Raw genomic sequence first — 21,291 nt, 5'->3', positions numbered from 1 at the left:
TGCCCGAGCTCGGTAAATGAGCTCTCTCGGCTCTCCGGCTTCTTGGGATTTTTGGCACATGCTAGCCAGCATATCCCAGGTTTACCCCGTACTTCAGAAGGGAAAACAAAAAGTTCGGATTTCTCTCGGGTAAACTAAAATTAAGAAAGCAAGATGGCGTCAAAATGAAGGAGGAGATTTGGCCTAGGGGGGGTGTGTGTGTGTGGCTTTCAGATGCTTGCTTGCTTGCTCTGTCGGCAACGTCGCTACTATCCCGAGCCGCCCAGCTTTGGCGTTGGCGTCTTGTTTGCCGGACAAAGAGCCGCACGCCCCTAGCTTGTTCCGGGTTCAGAAACCCAACTAACTGTGTGTCTCAAGCCACAATATGACAAATGAAACCGCAGATTATATGGGTGAGCTAAACAGGTGTGGCTGGCAAAGCTTCCCCGGCACGTTTTTGTGGCGGCGGCCCCAGTCCGCAATTTCTCGGAAGCGCTTCCCCGACCGCGGTCTCTCGCTACCGTCCAACGACAGCCCCTGTCTCCTCTTTTCAAGAGGCAGCCTGGGTTGTCAAATCTCGACATGGATCGTGAAGTTTTCCCCTTTAGGAACCGGTTCAAAGAGCGCGGAGCGAGATGTTACTGGTTTCCAAACTCACCGTCCCCTTGCTTCTTTGTCAATCCCTGAGAGGGAAAGGAATAGCGACGGCCAAACCAACGCCATGGAACCTCTCCGAGCTCAACTGCTCCCCTGCCCTGCACGTGAAGCCCTCTTGCTTTCCGGTCCGGGCTTCCGGATCGCTTCCGCGTGGCTGTTTGGCATAGGAGCGCCCTCTTTTTTCCTTTTTCGGACTTATAGTTTGTTGGTTTAGTGTTTGTCGTCGTTACCTGAAAGAGGCTTTCTTGCCCGTGATATCGCCGACCTGCGGCTGAAAAAGCGTACCTGTCACAAACAAGTCATGTTCCTGCATACGTTAGTAAGTATCACTATTTTATAGACTATATATCGCGATTCAAGTGAAAAGGGGCCCCTGCAGCTGAAAACAAAACAAAAAAAGCCTTCCCAGAATCTTGGAACGCCGGCCTGACCAGCCATGGAACCGAATCCTTGGGAAGGGGAGATGAAAGGGAAAAGACAGGCAACCAAGTTAAGAGAGACCGAAAACAAAAAAGAAACGATTGAAAATCCATACACCTGACCCGACCCGACGGCGCGGAAAATGACACCAGAGATCAAATTTCCAAAGGGTAGCAGTGCCCAAAGGTTCTACAGTAGCAATCCCCCCCTCTCCAGACAAGGTCCCTTGTTTTGACATGAGTCCTGCTTCGCCCATGTTCCTGGGTCGGTCCGTGTGTTGTTATAAATTGCCAGGCACCCAAAGTAGTTCCGCCACCCCCCCCTTCTCCTTCATGCGATTCATTCACCTCGGCGCTTTGTTATCCCAACTGGGGAAGAAGCTTGGACCTTGATTGACAAGGGACTTGACATGAAGAAGAGGCTCCCCCCCCCCCCCCCCCCCCCCAGCACACGGATCTTCCGCGCCGTGTTTAAAGTGAAGGCTCCACAAAAGTGCTCCAAGAATTTGGTCGCGCATGGAACCGTGCTTCGGGGAGGAGGGCATGTGCTTCCCGCGGCAGGATTACAAAGGATCAGAGAAGGGTAAGAAAAACGCGGAGAGGCCGGGTTAGATCCTTAGTCGCTTTTTTCGATGCTCACTAATAACCCAAAGCGTCATTGGTCTAGGGGTTAGGATTCAACTCTTCCATTGTCACGATTGAAAAGTTGAGGCCCGGATTCGAGTTCCGGATGACGCATTTTTTGAGTGCCGTGCCAATTTCTATTTTTTTTTGTTCCTCGTCTCCATAATATAACACATGATGCAATTTTCCCATTGATTTCTTTTTGTTTCTTTTCTATACCCTATATTCTGTTGGGCGCGAAATCTATTCATTGCCTTGCTCAGCAAGTATCGCCGACGGAGAATTACCTCTATGCTTACCCGGGAAAATGCTATTCTATGTAGGATCATTGGAAAAACTAAACAGTCTAACGGAGCTGGGTTGCCTGGCATGACATATTAGATGTATTAATATTGTTCTGCCTATATTTAAAAGATTGCAAGGTTGTTGGGAAATGATGGGCTTGGAGTGGCTATATTCAAAGGTGGTTGTCAACAGCGAGATCAAGTCCATAGTCAAAGGCTTGTCATTCTAGCATCAAGAGAAGACTCGGAGCTTAGAATACTGTAAGCCTCTATGCCATATCTGGATATCTATACTGGATATGTGATAGTATATAGAGAGAATGGATAGCTTACGAGAGTGTTTAAAATGCCGCTGATACGTAGTGATAACCAGGTAATGATAAGTCGTCAACCCAGATAGGGACCTTGGATTAGCAGATCCCCATTATAGCTACTTTGGCTACCCCTTGTGAAGACCACAATTCAACCGTTGTATTAATGCAAGACAACATCTTTCCGCGTATGAAACAGCCGGATACGGGACTCCTCTCGCCAAGGTCCGACGCAAATCGGCCTCAACACCCACTTTTCCTAAGCCGATCTGGAGTCTCCTCAAGGCATCACTGCAGGACCACCGCAGCGGAGCAAAAACTCCACCGTCTGTATGTAAGTCAGCCTTGGACCAGCAGCCCATGCTTCAGTTAGCCAAGTTGGACGCCGGCGGTCCACATGTAGAGCTGTCATGCGTGTAAACCCACAAAGAGCATGGGCTCTCTCGTGACGGATGGCGTCAAAACACAGGGGGGTTTGTGCAGATGGAGACAAAGAGAGAGATCTAGATAGATTGAAGCAGTAAAGGGAGTCACATGGCTCTCTACCCTAGAATGAACAGACTTGATACCATGTCGCTCAGAAGTGTATATGAAAATGAAGAATGGGGCAAAACGGTTCCCCCCCCTTCCCGGACAATTCTCTATGTACACACGTCAAACACTTCCCCAGAAAACCAGACGCCAAAACACCGCTGCCTTTAATCCAAAGTTTGCGGGATGGGAAACGACTTGTTCCCGCTCTAGCTGCGCAAAGCATCTAATCGATTCCTCATCTGGTCCATCATTGCCTCGGCGTCTTCCTCGTCCTCCTCTTCCTCCGCAACCGGCTTCTCCGGTTCGGGGAGCGGTGTGGTGGGCAGAGCAGGCTCTTTCTTTTCCTTGAGAACCTCTCCCAAGACCTTTTCGATCTCGCCCTCTCCCTCTTCATCCTCTAGCATATCCATGTCCTCAGGTAGTGTTTCGTCAATCATCTCCTCGATGATGCCCGCCTTCATCAACTCGACGCTCAGCTCGCGCATCGTCCCAGTGAGCACGGGCAATCGGATGAGCGAATTGACATCTTTCATGATACCAACACTGGCTCGGATGGACCCCTCGATCTTACGAACAGCAAAAGCCTCGCTGACCTGCATCTGTACCGAGTTGAGCGTCGCCTTGGTCGTGACCAGCCGCTGCGACGCCTTCCGCGTGCGCACAAGCTCGCCCGCAAAAATCCGAACCTCCTGTTGCGCCTGCTTGGCCCTTGAGGGGTCCCGCTGAGCACGCTTATCCGCTTGTATGATTAGGTTCTTGGTTCTGATCTCGACTTGCTTGAGTTGAGCGATATCGCGATCGAGCTTTCGGACGTTGGAACGGATCAGCTGATTACATTTTCGCATCTGTATCAATGGTCAGTAACTCGGTAAGCCTAACAGCCAGATGAGCATCATCAACAGTGCCGGAATGCCTTACCTGCTGCTGGGGATCCGGCTTTGCGAAAAGGGCTTTGAAAGTATCCATTGTCGGCGCCAATCACTTTCCAAAGATGGGACCAAAAGACGATGACGAGGCAGGATGGCTGAGTGCGAGGGCTCGTGGCCCAATGCTGAACGACGACGACGAAAAACCGGTGGTCTACCTCATTCGAAAGCCTGCGCCGAGCCGTAGGGCGAAGCACAAAGACGGCGCTGGTGGAGCCGAGGCTGTGGCGGGATATGCGAGGGTTTGGAGAGGATTGTCTATCGCGGCGAAAAGGTCCAAGGCTGAGTTGAATTGTCACTGGGTTGGACGGTTGGCTCGTCGTAATGGGGGGCTGGTGACAGCCACAGTGTGGCTTTTGCAGTGGCTAGGCGTCTCTTAGAACCTCATGTTCTGCAACGCCCTGTATTTTACCCCGCTGCGGCTCTGCTTGGCCGCTGAAGCCGCCGCGAAAGGGAATATATCCTACGGCAGGCTGGCCACAGCCCAAAGTAATGCCAATGGCACGGCCTGAGAGTATAAGGCTTGTCAACTTGGGTAGTTGAGCATCTGCATGTACCTTTAGATCCCGTAGCACGGACAGCTGACAGCTGGGCTGGCTGCATCTTCTCCTGTTACCCCTCTCCAGAAGGCTCAAACCCCCCTAACAGCCGCGCCTGGAGCCTTATCGCAGAGCCCTATCGCTGCTCTGGGGCTGCATCAGGCGTCTAAGCTGTCGCAGCTGCGGCGGTGCGCCCAGCCCCTCAGATGCGGAAGAGAGCAGAGCAGCGTTAGCGGAGTACCTGCTGTTTGCATCAGCCACTGCGCTGCAGAGGGGTACTGCCGCATCGTGCCCCTCATCAGCCCTGCCCGCCAAATCTTTTGGCTTCTGACGCTTTCCATTCCCTGCCTTCTGATCGTTTCACCCGTGCTTGCTTTCTGCGTCCACAGCCTTATTAACGTAAGCTCTTCGAAACTCGACCCAGCATCCCGCTAATTACACCTCAACCCACCACCTCCTCCGCGCTCGACTGACCTTCCCACCAGTTTCGCCAATCAATTCTTTCCCGCGATACTCTATCCTCACATACATCATGGCTCAGACATTGACCCCCGAAGGTGTGTAATTGCCAGGCTGCCTGGATGTCCCGCCACGCCACGCAGGATTCTCTCCCCATCACGGCCTTATGATGCGTTGCAGCAGCCGCGTCTGCTCTGCTTCAAGCTTGCCCCCAATTCGCCCCAACTGCTAGAGTGGCGCCCGTTATCGCTGTTGTTGGTTGGAACATAGTCATCTAACCTAGTTGATTCCACGCTCTAGTTCTCTGGGCCCAGCGCTCTTCCGTTGCCGATGCCACGAAGAACTTTGTCTACCTCACGATTTCCGTTCCCGATGTCGCCAAGGATGACCTGAAGCTCGACGTTCAGCCCACCAAGGTGACCTTTACTGGAAAATCAGCCACCCTCAAGAACACCTACCACGTTGAGCTGGAGCTGTTTGCCGAGATCGACCCCGCCGAGAGCAAGATTAACCACACTGCCAAGAACGTTGAGATGAAGCTGCAGAAGAAGGAGCTCAAGGAGGAGTACTGGCCGCGGTTGCTCAAGGAAAACAAGAAGCTGCACTTCCTCAAGACCGACTTCGACAAGTGGGTCGACGAGGATGAGCAGAACGAGGCTGCTGATGACGACATGTCCAAGTTTGGTGATATGGGTAAGTAGCTTCTACTGGCTTCTATGTGACAGTTACGGCTCTTTGCTAACATCTTGGTGAAATAGGTGGCATGCCCGGAATGGGTACGTAACATTGAACCACCTCTTTGCCCCCCCCTCTTTGAATCTTGAAAACGCGCCAAGGGATCAATCACACGAAACTAACAATCTGCTCTCTCTTCTAGGCGGCGACTTCGGCGGCATCGATTTCTCAAAGCTGGGAGGCGGCGCTGGCGGCATGCCCGACATGAGCGCCATGGGCCTGGAGGGTATGCCAGACCTCAGCAGCTCTGGCGTCCCAGACTCTGACTCCGACGACGATGACGAGGACATCCCCGACCTTGAGGGCGAGGAGAAGAAGGAGGGCGAGGCCGCACCAAAGGCGTAAAGAAGTTTTCTAGTTTTCGTTCTAATGACGAGATACTACTGCACACTGGAAATGGAATCTTGGCGAGTGCCTCATTGTTTTAACGGGACCCCGACGGCAAGTACTTAGGAGTACGGATTCTTACATTTAAAGAAAAAAAAAAATCTCAAGTTAAAAAAAAAAAAAAGCGTCTTTGGTTCTGAGTATATGCCTGTTGCTTAACTCTGTGTATGTGGGCTTGAGAGGCTATCAAGAAGCCTCTTGAGTAATGGTTTGAAAAAGCAGACACCCCTAGTATGGCCAGTCTAAGTGGAAGACATTTCACCAGAAGCACTCAACTCTCAACTTCAATGTCGCTTCTGTATAGAAATTAGGTCTATGCACTTGAATGCCTACCTATCTTACGACTTGTTCAACGCCAAAGTTTCTTAGCTTGTCACTTGAAATATATACGACCGGGATTTATAACCCGAATATGGTCATAACTAGTTGCTTATTCGCTGCGTTTGATATTTCGCTAATTAATCGTATTTTGCTACATACTTCACTGCACCCTTTTGCCTGCCCCAGTCCAGGAGAAACGATGAATTAAAAAAAAGATAAAAGCAAATCTCGTGTCGAAAGGAGTTTATACTCCAAAGCCTCCAAGACCACAACCCGGACAATCTGATCTGGTGGCACCATCTCCATTAGCGACATTATATGGCGCCTTGTCAACCTGTCGTGCGCTGAGCTAGTTTTCAATTTTTTTTCTCATTTATGCACTGATATCTAAACCATGAGGTCCCTTGGAACGCCATCACACCTAGTATTGGAAAACAAGAATACCATTACTGTAATTTGCATTAGTCGCTGTACCAATCCATCAATGGAGAGCAGAACTTACCATAATTTCATCCTCCATAGCAGCATCTCCGTTGGCAGGAGCAGCGGCAGGAGCGCCACCGGCAGCCTCGTTGTTGTTGGCATTGACAAAGTAATCAGCCATCTCTGAGTCGAGCTCTTCGGCCGTCTTCTTGGCCGGGCGAGCATTGCGGCCGCGTCGCTTCTTGTTGGCATTAGCAGCAGCAGCTCCCTTGGGACCAGTGGCCTTGGATGCAGCAATGTTCTGCTTCTTGCCAGCGGCAGATCTGGGCTGAGCCTTGGGTTGACTGCATTGAGGGTTAGCTCATCTCTCTGACAAACTGGAGTGGGTGGGACAAACGTTGCACGCTCAGCCAGACTCTTGACCGGAGGAATGACCTTATCGGCTTGAGCAGCACCAACAACAATTTCGATCTACACATTCAAAAGTAAGCTTGAATCCCGTCACGTTCCCATACATAAGGGCCGAATTACCTTGATGGGGCGGCCATCTACTAACAATCCGTTGAGAGATTGCAGCGCCCTTGAGGCACCCTCAGGCTTGCTGAAGGTAACATTGGCGATTCCTCGGCTCTGGGAGTTGGGGCCGTAGGACAGCTCAACCCTCTTGATGGGGCCGACAGACTGGACAAAGTATTCCTAGGTGGCAATGTGTGTCAGTTAAACGGAAGCAAATGGTTGCACAAACATATTGTTTCCGACTTCGAATTTCGTCGATCCAGTCCCAGAGTATCGCATCATTTCGATGTAAGAAGAAGTGTTACAAGAAGACCAGCGAGCATAGCAGCGAGCAGCAACCCAGGATAGACAATAGACAGGTTTAGAATGTGTACACCCCCCCCGGAGCCACACCAGTGACAGGAAACACCAAAGGAGCCAAGGAGTAGAAATAATCGTCCCGCAAGATTAAGTCTGGTGGGAGTCATGAATGACGGAATGAAAACCACAAATAATGCCCGCTAACCAGCACTTGTTTGGCCAAGACCTCCAGGCATAGATTGCGCGCCAAGTAGACAAGCTGGTTGATCTTGAATACGGGTTTCCTGGATACACATACACGCTGCTTTGCTCACTTAGCCAACTTTATGCCAGCAATATCTTTCGCTCAAGCGCAGCTTCTCATGACGAGTACGCTTCAGCGTTCATCAGCAGAGTTGCTGCAGTCCTCATAGATATATCGCCATGCTTCGACCAAATACTGACCAGGCATTTGTGGGCATTCTGTGCGAAAATGAGGACAGCCTCGACTTGCCTGTGCTGTGTGTGGCGTTACCCGAACGGCAGCAATTGAAGGAGGCTTGAGCGGTTTATAGTGGCTTGGGCCAAATTGGCATTCGAATGCCTCTCAGAGGGATGACCGTCTTGACGAAGCAAGTACGGCGAGGAAGAAAACGTCGAACAAAGTCCGGAGACAAAAAAGGTCTCAACGGAAACATACCTTGATCTGCTTCTCCGTCACGTCCTTGGGCTGGGAAATGTTAGCAGATTGCCTTTTTTTTTTTTTGACCCAATTGATGGAAATTGAGAACAGCGTACCAAATTGCTGACGATGACCTTGCTATCGCCATGGGCAATAGCAGCTTTGGCGGGAGTGGCCTTTGCGGCATTGCCACGGTTAGCCCTTGCGGCAGTCTTTTGAACACCACCGGCAGGGGCGGTAGCAGTAGGGCGGCCAGCGGTCGTGCGTCGCAGAGAGCGGCGGCGGACAGAGTTGCGGCGCTGGGCGGTGACGATCTCGTCAAGAGGCTTGTCGAGCTTGGTAGACATGATGATAGGTTTGGTAGCTGGTAGAGGTTTGTATGAGAAGGTGGAAAATTCTGTCGAGAAGCGGCGTCGACAGCGGGTGGTCACGATTGACAAAAGCGACAGTCAATCAAGGATGAGTGGTCAAGGATTAGATCGCGAGAAGCGGCTCGAATCAGGCTTAACCGAGAGAATGCGCGTGCTGGGGTTTGTGAATGGCTCAGATCATAACAGCTTTGCCGGCAAGGGAAGATTCGGCAAGCGCGCGTTTGTTCAGCGATCCGACGGACTGGAAGAGGCTGGTGAGAAAAAGAAGGAAAACGCCTGGCTGGAGTCTGGCTCGGCGTGGGTGTCAAAGACGAAGAATGAGAGAGTCTGTGGTTGCGGCTGCGTGTGAAGAAGCGAAGCCGGGCGTGGAATGGAGATGCGAAGAAGAAGAGGCGAGGTTGCGAGGAGGGGAGTCACCGCAGCAGATAAATGGGCGGCAACGCGGGCGCAGGAACGCGTGCCGGCCAGAGGCTCAGCACCTGCTGTAGCGCCTGCTGTTAGTGCCTGAGAAAAAACAAAGGGGCCCTTCACTAAGGCGAGCGCTAGCAGGAGGAGGTACCTGCCGCAGCATGTGCCGCCCCGCCAAACAGCTTGTACCTTGCGTTGGCTCCCTCAGCTCAGTCTTTCTCGCTCCAAGGGCATGTAGTCAGCCAGCCATTTGGCGTAGTAATAGCCTGGAGTCAGTCGAGGTGAGACAAAGTCAGCCAAGCTCACTAATGCAATAAGCAATTCCAGATTCTGGCATAAGAGCTACGATAGCTGGGCTCTGCTAATGGCGATACGTACATGGGTCCCGTTGATAGAAATACATTTGCCACACATCTTTGCGCCGATATGCCAGTATTGGGGCATTCATTCTATGGAGGTCTTACTATCGTTCCTTACCCCTGGCTTATAGGCCGAGTACTTGGTTGCTGATTTGGGAAGTGGGTGACAAAGAGAAAGGTCTTTGTATGATGGCCTCATCTTATGAATCTAAACGGTGAAGAGATGTTGGCAATGTCTATTTCGGTTTCCGTCATCGGCACATGTAAGCGAAAGATACGTCTTTGTTCCTAGCAAAACGTGACAAAGGCGCGACTTCATCAACTACTCGATGCATGTGCTGCCCCGGCTTGTGCTTGCTCATTAGTAAAGAGAAGAGGGAGGTGTATTGAAGTATTTGTTGTAAATGTCCTTTAATGCGGCGAATGACCGCTGCTGGCTAGAAATTGCATTTTTGATTAATGGCAAATCGATATATCCATCTAGGATAAGATATAGCGTTAATGCAAAGATATCAATGTTAGTATCCAAAGGAAGGTGCATATGCTAGGTGGGCTATAGGCGGGTGAATTTGGCAGGCAATTAAAGCATGTGCTATTAACTTCTTGAATATGACGCACTTTACAAGATCGGTGTAATTTTTGGTACATTTATTTCAGGCGATTCACCCTTGTATCGTCTCTTTGCACACTTCCCATTTTAGGTGGTATCAGAAGCTGGGAATTCCTCCTCTCAATGTCACGCCACCACCTACTCAAAGGCTTTGTTCCGTCCTCGGTCAATCGCCTTGCCAGGTTCATACCTCCAAAATATGATTGAGCTGGCCATGCGGTTCTTTGATTCTGCTCTCTATGGTGCCCCAGCGCGCCAACATTGTACTGTTATTGCGTTTCTTCCCCTCGGCGCTTTATCATGACTTTTTCGGCACGGCAACTGGCTTTGTTTCTGTGTTGACTTCCAGGAAATGATATACCACAATGAGTATCATAGAAATGGAGCCGAGGAAAATGGCAAGCTTGTAAAGGTCGTCGTCGGAGATCATCTTGAAGACGCCGCGCTGGAACCGGAGCTTGGTCTGAGCTAGTCGCAATACCGCTGTCGGACTGTATCGATGCCAATTGGTTAGCCAAGATTCACGAAAATGCGCAGCAGTTCAGCTTATGATTTCCAAGCTCACCGGGTACTCTGGTATGGTCGTGATAACGAGCGCTGGATGTGACAATCTTGCAAGCAATTCCGTTAGAAGGACACCTGTAGCTCTGGCTTGCGACGTGTTACATTGGCCAGTCTCTGGTTCCAAATGCAGCTTAGCTCACCGCGGAGTATGGGCGCATGGATAATGTCGAGCGGCCTGCCTTAAAAGATGGAAAATACGGACCTCTCACGTGACTACAGTGACTTCATCCGTCCACCGGTCTTTGGCAAACCCACCAAACTTGGACCCAACTTTGTGTCCCGCGAAGAATCGCCGCCACAGTTTTAAAAAAAAATCTACCACGACGTCCTTTCTCGTTGGCTCTCCTCTGGAAAGGCATTTTCGGGAACAGGAGGAGAGGGGAGTTTAGGAGATCAGATACTCATCAAATCTCCAATTCTGGGACCTCATTTCGCATTTTTGCCGTATACCGAGCTCTTTTCTTACCCCACCAAAAGCGTCCATCAACGATCGATTGCCCATCATGCCGCCGAAGAAGGAGCAGAAAGTCGGTGGTGGCAAGAAGCCATCTGCCGCGAAAATGGTGGAGGACAGGACATTTGGAATGAAGAACAAGAAGGGAGCTCAAGCACAGAGGCAAATCCAGCAGATGACGGCCAACTTGAAGGGCAGTGGAAGCGCGGAAGAGAGAAAGAAGGCCGCCGAGAAGGCGCAGCGTGAGAAGGAGAAGAAGGCGGCTGAAGATGCCAAAAGAGAAACAGAAGCGCTGTTAAACAAGCCAGCGCAGATTCAGAAAGTCCCGTTCGGTGTCGACCCCAAAACGGTCGTCTGCATTTTCTACAAGAAGGGTGACTGCGAAAAGGGAAAGAAGTGCAAGTTTGCTCACGATTTGAGTATCGAGCGAAAGACGGAAAAGAAGAACCTATACACGGATGTTAGACAAGAGGAGGATGACAAGAAGAAGGTGGAGACTTCTGCAGACTGGGATGAAGAGCAACTGCGCAAGGTTGTCTTGTCCAAGAAGGGTAACCAGAAGACCTCGACCGACAAGGTGTGCAAGTTTTTTATCCAGGCCATCGAGGACGGCAAGTATGGTTGGTTTTGGATTTGTCCAAATGGTGGCGATAAGTGCATGTATAAGCATGCTCTCCCGCCTGGGTATGTTGAATGGAGCCTACTCATTACGGTATTACTGAATCATACTAATGTGTACGTAAGATTTATTCTCAAGACAAAGGAACAGAGAGCGGCTGAAAAGGCCCTTCTCGATAAATCACCGCTCAAGACTCTGACCCTTGAAGATTTCCTGGAGTCGGAGCGTCACAAGCTTACCGGAACGCTGACACCTGTTACGCCTGAGACTTTCGCCAAGTGGAAGAAGGAGCGTATGGACAAGAAGGCCGCCGAGGAACAAGCTCGCAAGGCCAAGGATTCCACCGGTCGTGCCCTCTTTGAGAGCGGCAAGTGGAGAGATGATGAGTCCGAGGCAGAGAGTGAAGATGAAGACGACCCTTGGAACTTGGAGAAGCTGCGTCGCGAGACTGAGGCTCTACGGCAGAAGAAGGAAGAGGAGCGCCTCAAGGTTCTGGCTGATGGAGGATTGCTGCCAGCTGTGGTTGACAACACGCCAGAAGGAGCAGATGACGACAACAGCGCTGGCGAGGCGGGTGAGAGTGCAGGCGATGTTACTGGAGAGGCTTCTTCGGCCGCACAGGTAGGCCAAGAAGTACCTGCTGCTTGAATGGCTGCGGAATAGCACTCAAAGCTGAGGCGATTCCAAGCTTCCCATCTCTGCGAAACACTGCGTGAGGGAATTCCGAGCACCTGCTGGAGCCAGAAATGGCCAATGGTTTCCAGGAGGGCCGCGGTGATTTGCTATTCGTAAAAGAAAGCTTCTTGCCTTGGATAGGTGGATGGCTGTGGCGGTGGCCGCACACTTACCTCATACCGCTAGTTTACGTGTCTTGTATTAGACTGGCACCGCATCAGCTTCCCATTAGAAATGATCTTGATGAGAAGGGACTCGAAATGAGTAGGGAGAGAAAGGGGGGAGATTAGTATTGCACCTGACAGCCCCCAAGAGTGGGAAAGGCTAAGACGCAAAACAAAGACGGGAAGAAGAGGTACAGCTGGAACCAATAGTCACCCCAAGAGTAGACTGAATACACTCAACAAGCGGCTTGATATTTACTTTATTGCACTGTCGATCAAAACGAAAAAGAAGACATAAAAAAAGTCAAGGAAACTGCTAGTTCACTTCTTGATGTTTTGTTAGACGTCTAAAAGCTGAAGAACAATACAGCTGCATTGATATTTGCGCATCTAATTAGTATGGCGTTTCTTCTTTTGGGCTGTGTACTCGTCGCTCGCGTGGAAGGATTGCCTTGTGTTGCGCACGGCCGGCCCTGCCCAGGCCGTCAAAACCGGCAACAGCATCTCACATATGACGCAGCAACTCAAATAAATTACCCGGGCAGATGCAGATGAAAAGTGACGCCTGCGGTATTTTCATTCGACGCAGCCCATGCCTGCTGCTGTTTAGTTGTTGCCTTGGCCCTGCTTCGCTTGCTTCGCTGCAACGCAAGGTTTCAGTCTGTTTTTTTTTTTATTTTTTCCTTGGCCCGGTCGCCGCCCAAAAAAGGGACCCCTCATGATAAGCTGCCTCCCGCTGATGACGTCCTCAAGCAGATGCCCCGGCCACATGGGCAAAAATGTCATTGAGGAAAACCCCCCTTCAAGATGGCCGTCTCATCCGCCCAAAAACAGCCAATTGAGGTGCATGGGGAAAGTGACTTTTGACGATTGGGGCTTGCTTCTGCCCATTGCCTTTAAACGCATCTGCCTAGGCAGCTATCAGGTATAAGTCGGTAGTAGTAGTAGCCTACGAGACAAAAAGACGGACATGTGACGACAGTTTCATCGCTGGCCGTGCTGTAGTGGCGGCAGCTACAGGGAGCGCAGCAGGGCGAGATAGCAGGCCAAGTACTGCAACTGCAACTGCAAGGCGGGGACCCAATGGCAGCACAGTGCCGCGCAGTGACCTCATGCCCTATCAGCTCCCACTGCCGCGGGCTTCCCCACACCGGCGCTCCCCCAGTTCGGGATCTGATCAACTCCAACGAAAGAAACAAAAAGGCATGGGCTCAATCCGAGGGGCTGCGGTTCGAGCTTAGCCCTGGAAGACACCCCTCACCGAACACAGTTCCGTCTCGTCGTCCTGTCTGCAGCTTTCTTCTCGGGGCGCTCAGGGCCTTTTCTCTTTCCTTTTTCCTTTTTCCTCTTCTTCACGCCGCCATATATACAGGCAATCAATAGCATCGACAGGCAGTGGCCCAAGCAGCGTTTCACGCCACAGGCCAGGCGGCGGCATCGGCATCGGCACTTGGCGGCGGTTCAACCAGCACTTTGCAACAAGCGCCCGTCTGGCACTCGAATCATCGTCGTCTCTCATTGTCACAAAGCGTCTTTCGATTGGCCTGTCGCCTCAATTCCATCTGCAACCACCACTCGACTCCGTCATTCAACCTTGTCTCTCTTGAGTTCCATTCGCCTCCAGCTCAACTCCGCGCTGAAGAGCTCGTCGGTGTCCCCCTTCTGATCGTCATCGACCAAACCCCGTATCCGACTCCAGGTCTACCCCACGTTCAATCCACGTTCAATCCATTGTTCTCCAGATCGAATCTCATAAACCAAAAAAGATAAAAAAAAAACCGACAAAACCGCTTCGTCCATCTTCGGCGAGCCGTCTCCCCGGACTCTGCGTTCGCGGGCTCTTGATGGACAAGAGGCTGCTGGCTGCTGGCCGTGCTGCGATCCGCGCTCCAGACTCTGGTCTCATACGAGATCGCCGTCTGAACGCGTTGTGACCGGACGCCAAATTGCCAGAAGCATGAGCGCTGAGGCCAAGCGTGGTTACCAAGATGTCACAGGTCGCTCCGCATCAGCCGTCGTCATGCCTCATTCTGGGGGACGAGACCGTGAGCGGGAATGGCCCAACGCACTCATAAAACGCTACCGCATCGAGGTCGCCGCCAGCACATCCAGCGTCTTCTCCACGCTCGCGGCCTTCCCCCCTCGATAGCGTCAAGACACGCATGCAGACGTATCAGTATCGAGGCTTCTTGGACTGTGTCAAACATACCTACCGCACAGAAGCTCTGGGGGGATTCTTTCGAGGTAGGCTTGTGACGAACCATTTCATCTTTCAACCATTGTCCCGTCTAGACGCAGTTTCATCTATCATGACCGAGAGCGCCGCCAGCTAACCCTCTGCAGGTGTCACTGCTCCCATGGCGAGCATCACACTCGTCCGCACCGTCTCTTTCTCGATTTACCGGAGAGCAAAGCATGTCTACTCCGACTGGGTCAAGAAACACACTGGATTCGATATTCACCGCCATGCAAACACTCCTGGAACATATCCCACCTTTTATTCAGTGGCCTGCTTTGGTGCCGCTGGCGCAACCGCAGGCTCCGCAATCACCTTTTTGGCCTGTCCATTTGAACTCACAAAGCTCAGCGCTCAGGTTTCCGTGCTGTTGGCGGAGCGTACTACAAACTGCAAGCGAAGTCGCGAGGTGGCTAAGAGCTACCAGAACAAGGGCACACTAAAGACCATGGCTAACATCATTAAACATCGAGGAGTTCTGGGACTTTATACCGGTTTCCAGTTACATCTCTGTAAGCACTGCCCCTCAAATGTAGAATTAGCTTATCGGTCACTTTGCTTCAACTGGATTTGAACTGTGTCTAACTCATTCGTCTGAATAGTGCGAGATACTTTGGGCACAGCCATCTACTTTATGGTATATGAAAGCGGGAAACAGCTTGGAACTACATTTGCTGGCGATAGCCCAAACAACAACAAGCTGGCTGTCGTTGCATCTGGAGGCCTTTGCGGGCTGGTATCATGGGCTATGATCTGTGAGTTCAAACTCCACAATTGTTCTCTCGAAATACTTTGCTAACCCTATAAACTCTCTTTTGTAGATCCCATCGACTCAGCAAAGAGCATATACCAGAGGAACGCTCTTCTTTACTCACGCGGCGAAACGGTCGAACCAGCGCCGAAAATCGAATTCTTCAAGCGTCATATGTATCGCGGTTTGGGCGTCTCCATGATTCGGTCGTGTGCCGTCAACGCCATTTTCTTCTCATCTTTTGAAATAATTAAAAAACGCATCAAGCACCTCGATGATGAACCCAAGGCCTGAAACTTTTGTGAGAGTTGTGCACGCTGTGCCTGACATTGTTGCACCGACTACCTACCTACGCGGAGTGGTATAACAATGAGGGTAATGGTTAAAGTATTGTTTTGTTCTTCTTCTTGTACTTTTACATGCCAATCTACTTGGCCAAAGCCGGGCGTGATGCCTCGTTTCTCTTGCGCATTTTCTCGTTTCTCGTTTCTCTTCTTTTCTGTTTCATAAATGGGGAGTGTTTCGCGGCCCGTCACGGCATTCCTCCCCAATCCTTTATTTCTCGTTTCTTTTTTCCCCTTTAGGCTTGCGTTTTCATTCTTTCTGGCATCCGAGACAGGCAATTGCAGATGGATTTACTGCTGTCTGAAGCTACTGGCATCACATCGTCGGCTCTATTATATTATGATTTGGTTTAGCATCAAGGCAGTGGAGGGAAAGGTCAGAAGAGAGGAAGAGTGTACGGGCATAAGGTCTATTGCCATGTAGGTTTTTTTTTAGTAGCTACAATTGGGGAAGACAATCAATAAAAAACGATGTGCATATCTATTTTATCAATGTTTGTGTGAAACCTACCTTTTTAATGACAACCTTGAGGTCTGGTTAGAAGTGATGGATATTGAAGTACACGGCTGCCTTGGTACATGTTTAATTCCCGACTTTATTCTGTCCGAGGCCTTCTTATCTGAACTGGACCCTTTGGCTCGCAGCTGTGTGCAAATCAGGCCAATTATGGGCTCTCTAGGCCCAATTCGTAGCTTGATACAAAAGTTCTGCTGTTGGCTACAACAACCACCAGCCCCCCTTGTTCGCCACCAAAAGCAGACTGGGGAGCGATTCCTATCGGGTACTTTTGTCACGTATCGATGAAGCGGCTTCTACCTATGTATGTATGTGTATAGCGCAGTGGCAATATTTGCACTCCTAACATTGGGTCTGAATTCTGAGTCTTGGAAAAGCATTGGATGGATCGATTAAAGATTATTTCGTAAAGCGAGATTTTTGGTTGGTGATTGAAGGTAACTGGGTGTGTAAGTATGTAAGTGTCTCGTAGGGATGCCCCGCGATCCCTTCGTTCTTATAGTACACGGCTTGTTATTAATCACATGCATCCATCTTTCCAGGCCGCGACCCCTTGTATACATGCATGCAGTATATAAACCGCCACTGCCGTCTTGGAATTTTTATTCTCATTTGACATGGCTCTCTAGATTCACAATGCGGGCCACTGTAGGAATCGCCTTGAACGGCCTCGTCGGCCTGGCCGCAGCCAGCAATGCGAGCAGCGAATTCGACTGGACAAGCATCACCCCGTCGGAGCATCTCGAGTACCACGACTGCTTCGATGGCTTCCAGTGCGCGCGCTTGACAGCCCCCCTGGACTACAGGAACGAGAGCGACCCGCGAACAATCGCCATTGCCATGATCAAGCTGCCCGCCGCGGTGCCAGACGACGACGCCTCCTTTGCGGGCTCCGTCTTCACCAACCCGGGCGGGCCTGGAGCCTCGGGCGTCGACCTCCTGCTCCAGGACGGCCGAGGCCTGCGCGACGTGCTGGACAAGCCCGGCCGGCGCCACTACGAGGTCGTGTCGTTTGACCCGCGCGGCATCGGCAGCAGCTGGCCTCGCGCCAATTGCTTTGCGCGCGACATGCTCGGCCGCGATGCCGCGCTGCTGGAGCTGCGGGGCCGCGGATCGCTCGCCGGCGACGGTGCGCTGCCGTATGTGCTTGCGCTGCAGCGGGCGATTGGGCAGCGGTGCGAGGAGGCGGACGAGAGCGGCGTCAATGGCGGGCAGATTCTGGGGTACATGGGCACGCCGAATGTTGCGCGCGACTTGGTGCAGATGGTGGACAAGGTTGCGGAGCTGCGTGCGCGGGAGGCTGGTGAGCGCGATGGTCGCTTGGAGCTGAAGCGGAGGAGTTCACAGGAGGATACCGATGATGATGTTCCGAGGGTGCAGTACATTGGCTACTCGTACGGCACGGTTCTGGGCAATTACTTTGCGTCCATGTTCCCCGGCCGTGTTGGGAGGCTGCTGCTTGACGGGGTTGTGAATGCAAAGGATTACTCCTCGGGACCCGTACGTAATGATGGCCATCATGTTTTTTCTTGAGAGATTTCGCTAATGTTTTGTCTCTTCATTCATTTTGTATGATAGGGCTGGTTGACCAACCTCGAGGACACCGATGAGCTGGCCGATGGCTTCTTCAGCGGCTGCCACTTGGCCGGTCCCAAGAACTGCGCCCTCGCCCGCGAAAACGACACGGCAGTCAAGGGCCGCTTCTACCAATGGCTGGCGAAGCTCGACGAAGAGCCAATCTCCGCAGTCAGTCCTTCCGGCGCCGCCGTCGTCATCAGCAGCCAGGACATCCGCGAGCTGCTCGGCCAGGCCCTCTACAGGCCGCGCGACTCGTTCAGGGGCTACGCAAAGGCCGTCGACGACGCCATGAGGGGCAACTCATCTGCCATTGTCGAGAGGCTTTTCAGCCGCCAGATCCCCAGGCTCAGGGACGCCTGTGCCGCTGACGGCGGTCCGGAGCGTTTCTTGCAGGAAGCCGGCGCCGGCGTGCTCTGCGCCGATGGCGATGACATCTCGGGCCATGATTTGCCCTGGTGGAAGCGCTACGTCCGTCGCCAGGTCGGCACGTCGGCCGTCTACGGCGCCTACTGGGCCAACGTCCGTATGGCGTGCAATGCGTGGAACTTCAACTTCCGCCCCAACTGGGTCTTCAAGGGCCCCTTTACTACGCCGCCGGCTGCGTCTTCTTCCGACGGCTCGGGGAAGAAGCAGAAGCCGCTTCCTGGCCATCCCGCCGCTCCTATCCTCTTCGTGTCCAACCGTCTGGATCCGGTGACGCCTCTTGCTGCGGCTCGTGCCATGGCCGCTCAGCATCCCGGCGCGGGCCTTCTCATTGCGGAGGCTCTTGGGCATTGTGCCATGGGTAATGGTGACAGTGCCTGCTTGCATAAGCATATTGCTGATTACTTTGACACGGGGGTTGTGCCTGATGGCGAGGCTGTTTGTGAAGCTGACTGCGGTCCCTGGGACGAGAAGTGTGATGGTGTCGGAGCCAAGGTTATGTCTCAGGAGAGCCAGGGTTACTATAGAAAGTTTCCACTGGGTGTGTTTTGATTAGACAGCTGTGCTGAAATACTTTGGTTGTAGCGTATTGGGGTTTTTTGTGAATGCCTGTTTCTCTAGAAGGTCCCCATATGTCTGAGAATCCGTGGTTAATTTTCTGGTCTCAATGTGAGAGATGGATTATATATATCTACATATATATAAACGTGATTTTTGCTCATTGTGTGATATAAGCTGAGCCAAGCCAAGCTGACCCTTTATGTCTCAAGTCAAGTTCAAATAACTTGATCTAATACCACATGTTCGAGACGGGGTTGAGGATGCCTTTCAACGTACGTCCAACAAGTATAGCGACGCTGGCCATGCCTGAATACCGAATTCTACTTCTGATGATTAGTCGGGTGGCATAGGCTTAGCGGGCAGTATCAACCATCTCACCTATTTCTTTGTAGGGAGAGGTAATCATCTCAAAGAGCTCACACTCCATCAAATGGCAGCCAGGTTGAGTCCGATTAGTTGGACTCTTTGCCACCAACTTGAGTCAACATCCTAAATCTTCTTGTAGCAATAGCATTATCAAATGCCTTTTTTCTATTTCACCCCATCTGCTTTTCATCATGTCTTCCGTACCGACTTTAGCAGCGGAGCGATTCTGGATCGTTTGCTCAGCCCAACCCTGTAAATAGGTTTGGCCAGTCCTAGCGCTGAAAGCCCCTTCTTGTCCCCTGATTTCTCTTCCTTCTCTCGTGTAGCATGTTGCTTTATCTCTTGGGGCTCATTTTCATCTTCCGATTTATTATCTGGAATGATCTGGTCGTCAAGGGAAGCTTTAGTTTTACTCTTCTTGCTCGAGGCTGCTCTTTTCTGATCGTCTTTCGTAGTTTCTGCTTTGAGTGCTTCTTCAACAACATTCTGCTCCCTTGCCTCCTCCGCTGTGAGGTCCTCTGTGGCACAATGGTCACCCTCTGAGTCGCTCAACACAACAAGTTTCTTTCGTCCCTTGGTGGCTTTCTTCTTCCCACGGGCCTTCTTTTCACCACTAACATTAGGGGTGGGAGTGGCGGCAGCAAGCAGAACGCTCTCGACAGGGGGTTCGTCTGACTGCTTCTTAGGCCTCCCTCGTTTCTTCTTCTGCGTCGTTGGAACTGGCGATATTGCATCAGTCGCCGGAGTAGGACTTTCAGCCGGCTTTACCGGTGGCGGCTCGTCAGTTTCCAGAGACTTCTTCGGGCGGCCTCTCTTCTTCTTTGACTTGACAGCTGGCGTAGGACGTGCCACGAACTCGGCATCACTCTCCTCCGGCGGTAGCTCCTCCGGCGGCAGCTCATCTGGCGGCCGAGGCTGGTCAGCCAAAGGATCCCTGTCGTCACGGTATTCCTGATCGATCTTCGGCTCAGAATCTAGACCAGGTAAATACTCTGGCACAGGCTGTAAAACTTCATTAGCTCTCTGATTGTATCATGCTCGAACAGTGCCCACTTACAGCAACTTCATCCAGATCAGGTGCTGGTGCGGATATGATGTCAGGAGAGGAGCCTCTTCGTGAGACAAAATTTCGATATTCTACTTTCTTGGTAGTGGTGGTGCTCTCCTGCTCCTCAGGAGCCTTACTACCAAAGCTCTGGATCGAGAACATTTCATTCCGCGGTGTGTTGATGTTGGTAGCCGACCCACTTGATCCAACTGCATACTGAGTTTGCTGTTTTAGAAGCAGATTATTGTATTTTGGGATAGCACTAGATGTGGCACTCAGGGCATTCCCAGGCCCACGTTCCACCGGAGACGAGTGTTTGAGTTGGCATGCCGAGCTGGTGTCGTCAATGGGCATGGCAGGGAGGGAGGTGCTGGATGCTGCTGCCGTCTCCTGCTCATTATCAGTGCTGATAAGTCTGCTTTCATTAGGAGGCATGATCAAATCAACATCATTGCTTTGAGACAGAGCTGCTTCGGACTGGTCCAGGCGTCTCCGTTTTTTGTCTCGACCTCCCATACTTTCAAGATCGTCCCAGCGATTTTCAAGTGGCGTGTCCACACACAGAAGAGATTTACCTCTCCCATATGATTGATCCGGCACATGGCCTCCATGATCCTTTGCTTGTTCTTCCAGTGATTTAGGCGCTCCCGGACTGCTTGGTACCTCCCAAGGGTCTACTGCGCTCTGCGTCCTCTCCTGCGTCCTCTCCAACGTCTTTTCCGAAGACCTTATTGTTGGGAAACTACGAGCTATTTCTGAACGGGGATCCGTCACTGATGTCAGGGACGAATGATAGAACCCTTTGGTAGTCCGCTGAAAGGGAACATCAGGGATTGTCATGGCCGAGCTTTGGTGTGGCGCATCTTCCAGCTCTTGCTGCAGCTGAAGTTGCAGTGCTCTCTCACAAGCAGCGGCATTCTGCTCATTAAAGATTTGCTGGAACAAAGCTGAGTCTGTCGAAGCGGTTGCAAGACTCCCCTGCTCAGAAGACCGCGTTTGTGCCTGGGCTGTCACAAGAGAAGGGGCGACAACCTGCCCGTTTGAGTCACTTTCATCATCAGAATCTGCAATGGTTATAGGGCCCATGCTGATGAGTAACAAAGGCGAGAAGAAAAAAAAAAAAAAAAAAAGAGAAAAACAACCAGCTCCCAAATGCCAACGCTGCTGC

General features: G+C 51.6%; 10 protein-coding genes across 10 annotated transcripts; 7 read left to right on the top strand and 3 right to left on the bottom strand.

Annotated features, from left to right (window-relative positions):
• Nucleotides 1-1,748: 1,748 nt before the first annotated feature.
• TrAtP1_003696 (uncharacterized protein) lies at nucleotides 1,749-4,053 on the bottom strand. The gene is made up of 3 exons (XM_014088098.2): nucleotides 3,727-4,053; nucleotides 2,297-3,653; nucleotides 1,749-2,213 (listed from the first exon to the last, which is right to left on the bottom strand). Exons 1-2 carry the CDS (start codon nucleotides 3,772-3,774, stop codon nucleotides 3,015-3,017), a joined length of 687 nt encoding a protein of 228 aa, XP_013943573.1. The 5' UTR covers nucleotides 3,775-4,053; the 3' UTR covers nucleotides 1,749-2,213; nucleotides 2,297-3,014.
• TrAtP1_003695 (uncharacterized protein) lies at nucleotides 3,800-4,114 on the top strand (the record flags this gene model as incomplete). Its single annotated transcript, XM_066111996.1, has 1 exon — nucleotides 3,800-4,114. One exon carries the CDS (start codon nucleotides 3,800-3,802, stop codon nucleotides 4,112-4,114), a length of 315 nt encoding a protein of 104 aa, XP_065968078.1.
• A 559-nt stretch (nucleotides 4,115-4,673) lies between these two features.
• Nucleotides 4,674-6,260, top strand: TrAtP1_003694 (uncharacterized protein). The gene is made up of 4 exons (XM_066111995.1): nucleotides 4,674-4,830; nucleotides 5,033-5,425; nucleotides 5,491-5,508; nucleotides 5,610-6,260. The coding sequence occupies exons 1-4, from the start codon at nucleotides 4,806-4,808 to the stop codon at nucleotides 5,810-5,812; spliced, it is 639 nt and encodes a 212-aa protein (XP_065968077.1). The 5' UTR covers nucleotides 4,674-4,805; the 3' UTR covers nucleotides 5,813-6,260.
• A 7-nt stretch (nucleotides 6,261-6,267) lies between these two features.
• TrAtP1_003693 (uncharacterized protein) lies at nucleotides 6,268-8,815 on the bottom strand. The gene is made up of 6 exons (XM_014088096.2): nucleotides 8,192-8,815; nucleotides 8,094-8,123; nucleotides 7,130-7,294; nucleotides 6,996-7,069; nucleotides 6,678-6,942; nucleotides 6,268-6,624 (listed from the first exon to the last, which is right to left on the bottom strand). Exons 1-6 carry the CDS (start codon nucleotides 8,420-8,422, stop codon nucleotides 6,622-6,624), a joined length of 768 nt encoding a protein of 255 aa, XP_013943571.1. The 5' UTR covers nucleotides 8,423-8,815; the 3' UTR covers nucleotides 6,268-6,621.
• TrAtP1_003692 (uncharacterized protein) lies at nucleotides 8,592-8,795 on the top strand (the record flags this gene model as incomplete). Its single annotated transcript, XM_066111994.1, has 1 exon — nucleotides 8,592-8,795. The coding sequence occupies one exon, from the start codon at nucleotides 8,592-8,594 to the stop codon at nucleotides 8,793-8,795; it is 204 nt and encodes a 67-aa protein (XP_065968076.1).
• Nucleotides 8,816-10,653: 1,838 nt separating the features above from the next.
• On the top strand, nucleotides 10,654-12,622 carry TrAtP1_003691 (uncharacterized protein). Its single transcript, XM_014088095.2, has 2 exons — nucleotides 10,654-11,525; nucleotides 11,586-12,622. The coding sequence occupies exons 1-2, from the start codon at nucleotides 10,891-10,893 to the stop codon at nucleotides 12,106-12,108; spliced, it is 1,158 nt and encodes a 385-aa protein (XP_013943570.1). The 5' UTR covers nucleotides 10,654-10,890; the 3' UTR covers nucleotides 12,109-12,622.
• Nucleotides 12,623-14,256: 1,634 nt separating this feature from the next.
• TrAtP1_003690 (uncharacterized protein) lies at nucleotides 14,257-14,448 on the top strand (the record flags this gene model as incomplete). The annotated part of the gene is made up of 1 exon (XM_066111993.1): nucleotides 14,257-14,448. The coding sequence occupies one exon, from the start codon at nucleotides 14,257-14,259 to the stop codon at nucleotides 14,446-14,448; it is 192 nt and encodes a 63-aa protein (XP_065968075.1).
• A 13-nt stretch (nucleotides 14,449-14,461) lies between these two features.
• Nucleotides 14,462-15,580, top strand: TrAtP1_003689 (uncharacterized protein; the record flags this gene model as incomplete). The annotated part of the gene is made up of 4 exons (XM_014088094.2): nucleotides 14,462-14,543; nucleotides 14,643-15,047; nucleotides 15,138-15,290; nucleotides 15,357-15,580. 4 exons carry the CDS (start codon nucleotides 14,462-14,464, stop codon nucleotides 15,578-15,580), a joined length of 864 nt encoding a protein of 287 aa, XP_013943569.2.
• Nucleotides 15,581-16,130: 550 nt separating this feature from the next.
• Nucleotides 16,131-18,868, top strand: TrAtP1_003688 (uncharacterized protein). Its single transcript, XM_014088093.2, has 2 exons — nucleotides 16,131-17,647; nucleotides 17,726-18,868. Exons 1-2 carry the CDS (start codon nucleotides 16,622-16,624, stop codon nucleotides 18,698-18,700), a joined length of 2,001 nt encoding a protein of 666 aa, XP_013943568.2. The 5' UTR covers nucleotides 16,131-16,621; the 3' UTR covers nucleotides 18,701-18,868.
• Nucleotides 18,869-19,022: 154 nt separating this feature from the next.
• TrAtP1_003687 (uncharacterized protein) lies at nucleotides 19,023-21,231 on the bottom strand. Its single transcript, XM_014088092.2, has 2 exons — nucleotides 20,133-21,231; nucleotides 19,023-20,077 (listed from the first exon to the last, which is right to left on the bottom strand). The coding sequence occupies exons 1-2, from the start codon at nucleotides 21,207-21,209 to the stop codon at nucleotides 19,265-19,267; spliced, it is 1,890 nt and encodes a 629-aa protein (XP_013943567.2). The 5' UTR covers nucleotides 21,210-21,231; the 3' UTR covers nucleotides 19,023-19,264.
• Between the last annotated feature and the right edge of the window lie 60 nt (nucleotides 21,232-21,291).

This window comes from Trichoderma atroviride, chromosome 2 (assembly GCF_020647795.1).
Source record: "Trichoderma atroviride chromosome 2, complete sequence".
NCBI lineage: Eukaryota > Fungi > Ascomycota > Sordariomycetes > Hypocreales > Hypocreaceae > Trichoderma > Trichoderma atroviride.
Note: the sequence above shows the minus strand (reverse complement) of the source record. Positions and strands in the feature narration are given on the sequence as shown.

Excerpts from the sequence above, each read along its gene's own strand:
- TrAtP1_003696 (XM_014088098.2), bottom strand. The coding sequence starts at position 3,774 with ATGGATACTTTCAAAGCCCTTTTCGCAAAGCCGGATCCCCAGCAGCAG. Across the intron at positions 3,654-3,726 it reads AGCCGGATCCCCAGCAGCAG|ATGCGAAAATGTAATCAGCT; the intron begins GTAAGGCATTCC and ends CCATTGATACAG.
- TrAtP1_003694 (XM_066111995.1), top strand. The coding sequence starts at position 4,806 with ATGGCTCAGACATTGACCCCCGAAG. Across the intron at positions 4,831-5,032 it reads TCAGACATTGACCCCCGAAG|TTCTCTGGGCCCAGCGCTCT; the intron begins GTGTGTAATTGC and ends TCCACGCTCTAG.
- TrAtP1_003693 (XM_014088096.2), bottom strand. The coding sequence starts at position 8,422 with ATGTCTACCAAGCTCGACAAGCCTCTTGACGAGATCGTCACCGCCCAG. Across the intron at positions 8,124-8,191 it reads AGGTCATCGTCAGCAATTTG|CCCAAGGACGTGACGGAGAA; the intron begins GTACGCTGTTCT and ends AACATTTCCCAG. Across the intron at positions 6,943-6,995 it reads AGTCTGGCTGAGCGTGCAAC|TCAACCCAAGGCTCAGCCCA; the intron begins GTTTGTCCCACC and ends CCCTCAATGCAG.
- TrAtP1_003691 (XM_014088095.2), top strand. The coding sequence starts at position 10,891 with ATGCCGCCGAAGAAGGAGCAGAAAGTCGGTGGTGGCAAGAAGCCATCT. Across the intron at positions 11,526-11,585 it reads AAGCATGCTCTCCCGCCTGG|ATTTATTCTCAAGACAAAGG; the intron begins GTATGTTGAATG and ends TGTGTACGTAAG.
- TrAtP1_003688 (XM_014088093.2), top strand. The coding sequence starts at position 16,622 with ATGCCCCGCGATCCCTTCGTTCTTATAGTACACGGCTTGTTATTAATC. Across the intron at positions 17,648-17,725 it reads AGGATTACTCCTCGGGACCC|GGCTGGTTGACCAACCTCGA; the intron begins GTACGTAATGAT and ends TTTGTATGATAG.
- TrAtP1_003687 (XM_014088092.2), bottom strand. The coding sequence starts at position 21,209 with ATGGGCCCTATAACCATTGCAGATTCTGATGATGAAAGTGACTCAAAC. Across the intron at positions 20,078-20,132 it reads CTGATCTGGATGAAGTTGCT|CCTGTGCCAGAGTATTTACC; the intron begins GTAAGTGGGCAC and ends GAAGTTTTACAG.